The 12500-nt window shown below is 34.6% G+C and overlaps 1 protein-coding gene across 7 annotated transcripts in view; it reads left to right on the top strand.

Moving 5' to 3' along the window:
- The window catches only part of LOC137645881 (enolase-phosphatase E1), a 232690-nt gene that overhangs the window by 201873 nt on the left and 18317 nt on the right, over positions 1 to 12500 (top strand). For 3 of the 7 annotated variants that reach the window (XM_068378896.1, XM_068378899.1, XM_068378898.1), the window contains exon 2: positions 4489 to 8221. In XM_068378896.1, coding sequence (XP_068234997.1) covers positions 4620 to 8221 — 3602 coding nt within the window. In that variant the 5' untranslated portion in view covers positions 4489 to 4619. Of the gene's footprint in view, positions 1 to 2543; positions 2577 to 4488; positions 8222 to 12500 lie in introns of all 7 variants that reach the window. The other 4 variants (XM_068378900.1, XM_068378902.1, XM_068378901.1 and 1 more) reach the window with 2 other exon arrangements.

The raw sequence follows: 12500 nt of genomic DNA, 5'->3' as shown, positions 1-12500 counted from the left end.
GAAAGGGAGGGTGGGTGAAAGCTAATGTGAAAAAACAATGGCCTAAAAATCACATAAACACAGCATGAACATTAGGTCGGTGTGTAAGGAAACTACGTGGCTGCTTTCTGCCCATCGCAAGGTAGTCTTATTAGTAATGTCCCCAGAAAATGCCCATATAGAGTGAAACTTTTGCTCGCAGATCGATGAAATGCTCGTAATCCAATTTGAATGTGTATGTTTATAACCAAATGTGCTCGTATTCAAAGTTACTCGTAAACCGAGGTACTACTATACATATATGTATGTATGTATGTGTATATATATACATACATATATATATATATATATATAAATATATATATATATATATATATATATATATATATATATATATATATATATATATTATGTGTGTGCGTGTGTGTATGTGTGTGTGTGCACACGTGAGTGTACTTTGGATAGATAGAATGACCTTTGAATGTTTCTATTTCCTCCCAGATCTTGGATACACTCTCCACTGAAAGTTTTGAGTCTGTGTAGTTGAAATTATTGTAAGTTTATCTGTGTAAAGTAACTGAGGTTTAAAAGAGTTATGATGGATATTTAAAATTCGGTTTCTAGGAAATGACTGAATTTACCTATATTATATGATACCATCATACATCAAGAACACTGTAATTGCCTAAGACATAATACTGTTAGATAAGAGATTTACCATTTTGGGTTGGTTTTACTTTTCGTCAATCCTAACCTTTACCCTTTTGCAACCGGAAAGTTTTTTTTTCTTTTTTTAAATGGTTTAAAAACTCAACTATAAGGTAAATATATGTTTACATACAGTCATTGTAACTTACTAATCAACTGATGTAGTAACTTACTAACTCACAACCTGTAACCTGTTAACGCACTAGTTCAGTACTGGATTTAGTGGCTCACTGATTTATTGATAAAAGCTTAGGTTTAACGCCTCAGCTTTTGGAAAAAAAATAGAAAATTGTACCATTAAATGGCAACAGGTCCTGGAGAAGCTGAAACCCAGGCAGAATAGATAAGAAGCTCTAAACGCTACGGAAGAGATAAGAAGTTCAACACCATATAGAATAAAAAGGAAGTTCAAAACCATACGAAACAAAAAAACTCAAAACACTATCGAAAGATTAAAAAGCTCAAAGTCTAATAAAGAAAATAAGAAGCCGAATCCCTGCAGAAAAATAGAAGCTCAAAACCAGAAGAATAAATATGGAACTCAGAATCCAACAGAATAAAAAAAAAAGCTGAAACCACAAAAAAATGTATAGTAAGCTTAAAACCAAGAAAATGTACAGAAAGCTTAAAACCCTACAAAATAAACAAGAATCTCACATCCCAGGAAAATAAATAAAAAGTTAAAAACCCAGCAGAATAAGAAAAAAGTTCAAAACCCAGAAGGATAACTAAGAAGCTCAGAATAAATAAGAAGCTAAAAACCCACAAAAAATAAAGCTCAAAACCCACCAAACTAAATAGGAAGCTGCTCAAAACCCATGATAAATAAATGATAAAAAAGTCATAACTCAACAGAATAAAGAACATGTCCAAACCAAGCGAAAAAAAAATACGAAGTTTAAAACCATGTAAAGAAAGCTCAAAACTTAGTAGAATAAATAAGAAGTTTAAAATCGAGCAAAATTAACAATTAACTCGAAGCCCAGCAAAATAAATAAGTCTCAAAACCCAGCAGAATGCATAAGATCAAAATTCACCAAAATAAACAAGAAGCTCGAACCAAAATGCCTGGCGGAGACAGGCATGGACACGAGGAATCTAACAGCTATGTGTGAAGCCTGCGCCAAAGTTTCCTCTTCAAGACCTGACGCCTGACAGCGAATCGCCAAGGCCCCTGAGGACAAGAGCAGTTGGGATGTGTACTTTTAAGCGCCATGGCCCCTCATAAGAGGAGGAATAAACTCAGAGAAGAGAATAGTGAATAAGGAAATGAGATCCCAAGAGAACTATTGGAGAGGAAGCGAGGCACTCACTTGGACGACCATTACTCAAATGGACCATCACTTTCCTGAGAGAGAGAGAGAGAGAGAGAGAGAGAGAGAGAGAGAGAGAGAGAGAGAGAGAGAGAGAGAGAGAGAGAGAGAGAGAGAGAGAAGGGGGGTAAAAAAAAATTACAAATATTTTCTTTGAATATTTTCCTAATAAACTTATCAAAGCATGTTGTGTATATTTATATAATGTACTTACGAGTTATAAATATTTAGTAAACTAGTGCACTGAATTTCGATATATCTTTAGTTATACTCTAAAATAGTTGAAATAATGAACTTGAACATAGACTAGAGTAAACTAAGTTTCAACAATCTTAGCTGGATCGAATGCTAATTCCCCTTTGATTGAAGATAACCATTAAACCCCCACCTTTTCTATCATCTTTATAAGACATTCCTAAGACGAAGTTCAAAATATTCCCCTTAATACTGTTTCTTTATTAATAAGACAAGAGATTAAAACCTCCCACTGTCATGAACTACAGATTCTGACGCCTTTTTTCTTTCTGCTTTTCTTTCTTTCAGTGCAAAGAGTCTGGAGTTTTCCTCCGTTGAAACGTACAGTAAAACCTGCTTGTTGTTATGCATCCTGATATACAACAGTAGAGATGAAGGACCTAATTTTTTTTTTTTCCCAAGTAGGCTCCCTCAGGAATGATAAAATGATTTTTTCATTAGGGTGACGTAGATCGACCTGGTCTTGGTGAATGATTTTTTTAATTCGTATTTTCTCAGCATTTACTCACAGCTTTGCATTAAAATGTTGAATTCGAGAGTAATTGTCAACTTTGAGAGATCAACTTTATTAAGATAAGTGGCATAATATAAGTAAAGTAGGCTAAAATTGATGTTGCATGCCTAAGAAATTAGCTGAATAAAGTAGTTTTCACAAAGCATAATTGAGTTCCTTTAACTTTGTAAAGAAATTAAATAAAAACAACAAATAATTAATTTAATAACGCCATAATGATCGGGATAAAACACTCTCATGATCTCTCATTATGATAAGATACTCTGGTGAATATAAATCCTTAAGCTACCTCAAGACTTCCAAGGAGAGCTCTGGGTCATGGTCTTTTAAATAAAGGTTTATTTATGTGGCATTGGCACACGCTTTAACTTTCTGCAACAGGTCTATCCAAAGTAAAAATGCGTCTTAAATGTTCTTTGACGAAAGAGTTTTGAAGATTCCAAGCTTCCTACACGCTTATTCATGCCACTGACATTTCATCTCACCTGACATACGTTCACGTTGCATTCGAAGCCATCACTGATTTCAGTGAATGCATTAGAACAATTATCAGAAGCATTACTTTTGAAAACTATTTACACCAAAGACGCAAAGTTTTCGGATGGGCATCAATGCCCTTTTATCTTGTTTTTAGCACATCTGATATAATTCCTTCACTTGTTGTGTGTGCTCATCACAAACTGAGAGTAATAATTTTCAAACAATAAAAGAGACTCGTATGAATCTCTCCGTTTAGAGACCCTACATCTTTGAATAGCAGTAGTTATTTTACCTTTCTATAAACAATAGGACAATTGATAGTAACCCTGGATCTTTATTAGCACTAGAACCTAAAGTCTTCTTTCTTTTAAAATGCCTTTTAGAATACTATAATGATTGCTTAAAATATTGTGGTATGGAATTCGTTTACTCCTTTAGTACAGGAGTCATGAAACCCTTACTGTAGAAGAAACCTTATAGACTAGAATATGCGGAGATATGTTTTTAGACTATAGGCTACGGCTCTACATCCCTGTTAAGCAGGCTCTTTGCCTTTTAATCCCATAAAACACTGCCAAAACATGAAAAAAGTCTGACGTTAAGAATTTTCAATTTAGTTATCATCAAGGTTAAAGGACAACTATTGTATATGGATTTAGTCCATAGCTCAAATATATATATATATATATATATATATATATATATATATATATATATATATATATATATATATATATATACATATATATAAAACTAAAAGAAAAAAATCATGACAAAATGTCCCTTTAACTATTTTACTTTTCTAAATCACACCGAACGTTGAATTCCATTTTTTTTAGAAGTATAACTATAATATTTGCCGAACTTCGTACTATTTTACGTCAACATAAAATATTAGTTTGGTAATGGTTTCAAATATAAAATATGCGTATGATCAGCTGACGTCCCCATCAAAAATCAAATTGTAAGTGTGATTTCCTTATGAAAAAAAATCTATGCTTGAAAAATATATCCTCGTACATAATAGGAACGTAACATCGGACTATTTTCATTTGACAGTGTAGAGCTGATAGGACTTAGAAACAAAATCCACTCCAAAAATAGTAGCTCTGATGTGTTGTTGTCTACTTTTATTTCATCTTATATTTGCCAAGCCTTCAATTTACTAATATTATTCTGTGTAAAAACGGCCAAATCTTTTACTAATGGATAACTCATTACATCTTTTGTTATTTGCAGGTAAAAGAGAGCCCACAGTCATCAAGGTGAGGCTGTAAAAGAAAGCGGGACGGCCCGCCCGCTGCCAAGACGTGACGCCTGCACCCCTGCACATCACACATCCCTAGCCCACCCCTAAATTCCTTTTATCAATGGCCACCACAAGTAACCCAAAAAGCTGTGCCACTAGCAGCACCGGCAGCTTTGGCCTCCCCATACCTGACAGTGCGGACTCTAACAAACGAAGTCTGTCAGATGCGGGGCGGCACCGGCTGTCTAGCTTCCCGTCCCGGCAGCGGCGGATGGGCCCCGCGCCCCTCGCCTCCTTTGAGGATCTCAGCATGGACAAGACTACGTCAGACTCCAGCCCTGAGGAGCGCAATACTTTGCCAGATATTGGCGAAGAGACTTCAACAGCTACCACACCTATCACGCCTGTAGCGAAAACTGAGCTCAGCGTGCCAGCATCCCCAAGAATACGAGTATCGACTGCATCATCATCTTCACCACATGAAACTGATTCCAAGGAATCAACACCGGAAAAGGATTTAATATCTGGTTATGCTAAATCTTCTTACTGTGAAGACATGGCAGCAGACTTACATTCCAGTACAGAGGAGTTAGATGCAGATGAGGAGGAGAAAAACAGAAAAAGAAGAGAAAGAGCATGTAAGTTAGCAGAGATTGAAAGAAGAGAGGAAGCACTACGTGTGTCTGAACTTAATAGAAAAGGTTCTTCCTCCTCAGTCATTAGTGATGGCCTTCTACCTGTTACTAGTGGTCACTCCAGTAGACTATCTTCATTAGGTTCCATTGGTTCACCAAGAAGGTCTCCATCTCCACATCGAATGCTACTAGAAACTTCTTTTTGTGGAAATCGTCCTATACAACAGCCAAGCATTGATCTAGAGGATCCACCAGTTACTACTACAAGAATAATGAGTTTCACAATAGATAGGATAGAAAGAGTTAAATCACCAATGGAAGCAAAGCCTCCAGATATATTCCGTTCATCACCAGCAACTTTGCCAAGAGTTAAGCAAGATGGTTTGTCTTATGTACAGGTATCAACAGTAGAAGCAGAAATTTCACCTACTAGTAGAATGGCGAGAGACAAAGAGGCATTTCCTAGCAGAAAGGAGAAACATGCTGAAGTAAAGGAACTACACATCACCACTGCCATTTCTCCCTCCTTTACTGAGCAACAATCAATGCAACTACCAAAATCTCCTGGACAAAGGGATTCTGAACAGCAGCATCGTCAGCCACTTTCCTCCCAATCATCACCTAGGTCGCCAAGAATGCCGAAAAAAGTACCTGTGCCTCAAGTTCCAGATCTGAAAGACCTCCCAAAAGCTTCACCATCACCATCAACTACAACTCCAGATCATCATGGAACACGCACCACCTCTGCCACTCCATCTGCATCTCCAAGACAATCAAGGAGGCGAAGAACAAGAGATGAGGTGGAAAGTGCTTCATCATCACCTTCTGTTTCAAGAAAAAGTTCTTTTACAAACCTGTTTCGTAAATCTGATAATGTTATGAGTCCTGTCACTCCAGACTCTCCAAGTTCAAGTGGACGAAGAAGCCCATTTAGTCAATTCATCAGGTCAGCTAAGAAAGAATTCAGGTCAAGAAGTAGGTCTCGAAGTCGAAGTAAGAGCAGAGAAAGAGATTTAGATGATGATACGCATGACAGAAGAAGCGTTCTTTCAATTTTCAAACCTAAATCTAAAAAACAGAAAGACTCTGACAAAAGCAAAGGTAGCGAGAAAGGTTCTTCATCTTCTGAAACCAAAGCTAACGAGGCCATCACAAATGTAGAATTTACATTCAACGATGATGGAAAGTACCAATCTTCAACATTTGGGCTGATCAGACAGGAAAGTGAATTAAACCGAGCAATCAAAGAACCACTGAGAGGCACTAGAACACCTGGAAGTGAAAGTGAAACACAGCAGCAACCTACTGAGTCTATGATTCAATCAAGGGACAGTTCATATAATGAACTTTCCTCAATCATGAATTCAGCTGAAAATAAAGTTAAAGGCAAATTGCCAGCAGAAGAATCCCAAATAATTGCTAATAATGAAAAGAGACAAACGCTTGAAGATGATGTCTTTGATAAGCCTAGTCAATCACCGGTGGCACCAAGTGTTCAACCTGAAACTAAAGAAAAGGAAGATGTAGATAAACTTGATAAGCCTTCTTTACCGCCCAAACAGAAAGAACGCACAAGTGATGCTGATGCAGTATCAGAACTTTCGGCACTTGATCCCAATGCTGACGCTGATTCTCGTTCTGAATCAGAACGAGATTCAGAAATTGATTACTTAAAAACAAAAGAAAAAATACAACAAAAGGGACCTGGTGCTTCTATAGACTCTCCAGAAATTGAAAACAAAGGCCTAGTTTCTCAGGACTCAGCTGAAGAAGGAGAACTACCGTATGTACCCACAAGTTTACCTTTTGAACGGCCTTTGGCAGCTCCTATGGTTCCAGTGAAAGAGCGGCAACCTGAAATGCGTCATACTCAGTCCATTGATAGACCTCGTAGCACGACACCAATAACTCCAGGTCGCCTAGAAGAGTACAAACATGTTGTCCCTACTCCACCAGATGCTGAGACTGATAAAATGATGATTAATATTCCTCAAACTGGTCCGGTCAAAGTTTTGCCTACGAAGAGTCCGAAAAGACAAGCTTCAAAGACTTGGGAAGATTTCTGCCAAGAAGGTCTAAGAAGTCCAAGACAGTTGAGAAAAGAATATAGAGAAAATAGCTTAAAGAGTCAAGATGATGATGACAAGCCTCCGCCTTTGCCCCCTAAATCTCGGTCACCTGCCAGATCTCCTGTAGCACCACCAGCACCACCAGCACAAGAGAAAGCTGTACAAGAACCAGTAAAGTCCTGGATTAACTTTGATGAGTTACCAGATGTAGTCCTAAAGCCAGTCCGTCAAATTAAAACTGTTCCCACTAGATATCAGAGCCAGCACAGAACTCAAGAACAACGAAGACTACAAAGTGACCAAGATTCTAGGTTTGTACAAGAGGAGCAAAAACTTCAGAAAGAGATAGTACATTTACACGAAGGTCCTCCAGTTCGGAAACATCCACCACCACTGTCAGCTACCATAAATCATGATGCTGCTCAAGATTCTGATGGTGGCCAGGCTCATTCAGAAGTTTCAACACCTGATAAAGCCGATAGTTTTGATCATTCTTCTGATAGTGACAAGCCTACAAGCCCGTCTTCAAGTGAAGACCTAACTACAGTAAGAGAGAAACTTGAAGAAATAAAAAAAGAAGGCAAAGCGAGCGATGATTATGAGAACTCAGATCTTGAAAGACTGTTAGCACCTGTGAATGACTGCATCAATCGTCTGTCCTCTTTATCTTCCGAACCAGGGATGTTGGAACGCAAATCCCCCATTCCAGATAACTGGGCAGACTTCTTGCTCCCACCTCAACCTGGAAGAAGGAGTCGCCTGTCTTCTCTGGGCTCAGAAACAGGATCCATCACTGGCGGCACTGGTCGGTCACCGTCGCCATCCTGTATGTTATTAGAGACGTCCTTCTGTGGATCAGCACCAATAGATGATCCTGCAGCAGCCGAGCCTGATGTCCCCATTGCCGTCGCTAGGAAATTAAGTGGGATATCACTTGGCGACTTTAGTACCTTCACTACCCGGGACCCTCTCCATTCCCCAAACCACCTTCCCTGCCCCGACAGAACCTCTATATTAAGGTAAGGTTTATTAGCTCAACAAAAAGAGATTTACTGTAAATAAGCAGATCAACCTAATTCTTAGCAGCTTGTTTCTACAGCAACAAAACTAGATAAGGCTGGAAGCTTGTAAACCTACTATAGCCTATCGCTTTAGATGCTGAATCATCTTCAAAATTCGTAGAACAATGGTTCATTAGACCAAATTCTTTGTTAGACAATCTAAGTTTCCTGAAAATTCTAGAATAATACAACCCTTCCTGATATAAATAATATATCAGTTGCTAAAAATGAACGATAGAGGGATTAATGCTACGGTTAGTCACTTCCGAATAAACTTCAGATATCATTACACCATGTTACAGTGTACAAACAAACATAAATATGAGTACACACACATTATATATATATATATATATATATATATATATATATATATATATATATATATATATAGTACATACATACATACATAGGTTGTTGGCCTCATGCAATACAATTATGATTCTTCCATTTATAGGAGCTAGTCAATACTACAGTATAATGTATCAACTACATATTAAGACTATAATACAATGATGAATAGTTGCATTTCTAAAGAGAAAAATGAAAAATTAGGTTTATAGGTTTTTCATAGCGGGACTTTTTTTTTCTTTTTTTTTTTTTTAATCGGTCAGAGCCAATTTGCTTCTCATTCTTTCATTTAGAGTAGGTTTTTATAAAAATAATCATAGCAAAATCAATCCCTCTATCCTAAAATGCATAATTAATTAATAGCTAAGTATTCCCATTATATCTGGAATAACGTTAGATAACTTTCTTTAAAGAAAATAACTCCAAAAAAGATATCTATTTGCTCTGATTTAAATTAAAAAAAAAAGGCGAACAGATCAGACAAAGCTCCTTTTAAAGTTGGTGACATGAGTCCACGTAATTAAAACCTACTAAGGCATGATAATGACGTTATCATGATGAACCTTACCTTAGTTTTCAAATGACACACAAGTCCCTTTTTTAATCTACAATGAACGGGGCCAGGGCAGTGGTCTAAATGTGGTCTTCGTGTGATGTATACAATCTCTTCTGCTTCGCTTATGAATGGAGATCCCCTCGACTATGACAGCTGCTCTCACCTTTGCAATGGTCCAGCCTCTCTCTCTCTCTCTCTCTCTCTCTCTCTCTCTCTCTCTCTCTCTCTCTCTCTCTCTCTCTCTCTCTCTCATTAAATTTACATCATATCTTTATATTTCTCATGATATATATTTCTTATCTTTTATTGTTCTTTCATTGAATTTATATATATTGTTTCTTTCTCAATGTGTGTGTATATATATATATATATATATATATATATATATATATATATATATATATATATATATATATATATATATATACACACACACATATATATATACATATATATATATATGATATACTTTATATATGTATTTCTTATATTTTTTTCTTTCATTGATATAATTTCTTACATTTGTTATTGCTCTCTCTCAACAGATCTGGATTCTCTCTCTCTCTCTCTCTCTCTCTCTCTCTCTCTCTCTCTCTCTCTCTCTCTCTCTCTCTAAGCAGACCTAGTCTATGCCCATAACAAGCCTAATATCATCGTACTGTCCCCGTTACTCTTAATGTCGTGAATTGTCAAATGTCTGTTTTTGTGTAGTTTTATCACAAGAGCTCCCATAAAGCGCTTTTACTGTCAAAATGTATGTATATGTCGTCATATTCAATGTGCATAATATAAATGGTTGTATTCAGACATTACTTTGGTTCTGAATTAAAACTGTCTGCTGTAAATAGTGCCATGTTTCTGGATGCATATATAAATGACATGCGAGAAAATTAAACCATCAAATATTCTCCCTTAACGAAAACTCACATTTAAATCTTTACAATCACCAAAGACAATTTTTAAGATAGTTTCACCAAAAGTCTCCTAACAATAAAAGCATAAAACTCGGAGCTATAACTAATTGGCACGAACCTCATTTCATTCTTTCATTGGGTAGAAATAAAATCTTATGATTAATTTTAATTTGGATAATTTTAGTTTTCCCATCAACTGTAATTAGTTTCTTACTTCCCTTGGCAAGTCTTGTCTGACTCCCTCCCAACTATTACCTAATATATTCGAGTATGTTAATTTAGATCCATTTCAGTTTGGTAGCAAAATCAATTGAGTTTGCTTTCTTACAAGGCTATTTAGATATACCCCATTATCCCAAGGCATCTGACTAGACATTTTGAACAACCCTCTTGCTTGAAAATTTGTTTTTGAGGTGCAGGATTTAAATAACGACTGATAATGTTTTTCCTCTGTAGGTTGGATGGTCGCCTTCTTCGGCCTATGGTAAACATTTATAATCATGTAACGTGGAATGTGATAGGAATCTTCCACCGAGTAATATCTGAGTTCCACTTCAAGTGTTTTGTCATGAAAAATTTATTTAGTTTATTTATAAATAGCGGAATCCATAAAGTTATTTCTAAAAGTAATAGTTATTCAAAACAACAATTTTTAATGTTTATGGTATATAACGATGTATTTGGCGAGTTCTTTGAAACATTTGTTTAAAATAGTGCTAAAATTACTTGATCACAGCTTTTAATCAGACGTTAATTGTAAATACTGATATTTATTATCGAATTTAGAAATATCTAGTTAATAAAAGTTATTAGAAACTGCACATTACGTTATCCAGTCCAGTTAAGCCCTTTGAAAGTATCAAATAACTGTCAAGCCTTACTTCCCATTAAATGAAATTGCCTTTCGTTCAGATAGAATGAGGACAATCAGCCAAATGGATGCAACACTTGAATATAATTTTGTAACGTTTTTCATTGTCTATAATCAAGTATGCTTATTCATAAACGTGTACGTCAGCATAAACCTCTTATCATTATTTAACTTATACGATCATGCTGTGTAAAACATAATCTTTATTAAGTGTTTTTTAAGTAATTCGAATCAGCGCCTTATGAGACATTTCACTCATTTCTAAAGTTACAAAAAAAAAAAAAAAAAAAAAAAAAAAAAAAAAAAAAAAAAAAAAAAAAAAAAAAAAAAAAAAAAAACTTTCACAATTAGATAATCCTTCAATAACGCCTAAAATAATTCTCTAAACTCCAGCCACGAATTTGATATTTTGACATCTTGCCTAGCTTTCGTACTTTCAACTATTTTGGGGCCATAAGATCTTTATCTTTAATTTCCATACCTTAAAGAGTAGAACTGTATTACTTGGGAACATTTATTCCCTCTTCAAAATTATTTCTAGTGCCATCAACCCTTATTCTAATCAATCACTGTTTATTATGATTCTGGAATATCATAATTATGCCAAATGTCAAGAGATCCAATGAATAAACGGAATACTGTACGGAATGATTAACATTAATCATTAAAGATATATTGAATTAGTCATTTGTTTGACGAAATGATCAAAATTAATCATTAAGGATATAATGAATTAGTCATTTGTTTGACAGAATGATTAAAATTAGTCATTAAGGATATAATGAATTAGTCATTGGTTTGACGGAATGATCCAAATTAATCATTAAGGATATATTGAATTAGTCAATTGTTTGACGGAATGGTTAAAATTAATCATTAAGAATATGATGAATTAGTCATTTGTTTGACGGACTTCATGTTAAAAAGAAAAGTAGATATTAGAATGAGTATTTCATCTCTATAATTTCTTATTTACTTATTTTGGTTATTTTGAGTTATTCCTCTGATATGATAGGATTGAATATAGTTTTGAAAATTCACACACTTCTAATATTATTCTATAGATAAAATGTCATGTATCATTGATATACTTCTTTCTTTTATTATTATCATATTAATCATTATAATCAGTATTATTTACCACAAACATAACCAATTGGCCCTGATGATTACTCTTTCTCTACTTATAATTAGATGTTATATATCTCTTAACAAGTACACACCAACATGTGAATACACATACAATCAATCTGTATATATATATATATATATATATATATATATATATATATATATATATATATATATATATATATATATATTATATATATATACATATACAGCATATATTTGAATATATATACCCACATATATGTATACAATAAATATAATTTATTTATATATATATATATATATATATATATATATATATATATATATATATATATATATATATATTTATATATATATATATATATATATGTATATATATATATATATATATATATATATATATATATATATATATATATATATATATATATA

The sequence above is a fragment of the Palaemon carinicauda genome, chromosome 8 (assembly GCF_036898095.1).
Source record: "Palaemon carinicauda isolate YSFRI2023 chromosome 8, ASM3689809v2, whole genome shotgun sequence".
Lineage (NCBI taxonomy): Eukaryota > Metazoa > Arthropoda > Malacostraca > Decapoda > Palaemonidae > Palaemon > Palaemon carinicauda.
The sequence above is the reverse complement of the archived record's forward strand: the minus strand, read 5'-3'. Positions and strand labels throughout refer to the sequence as shown.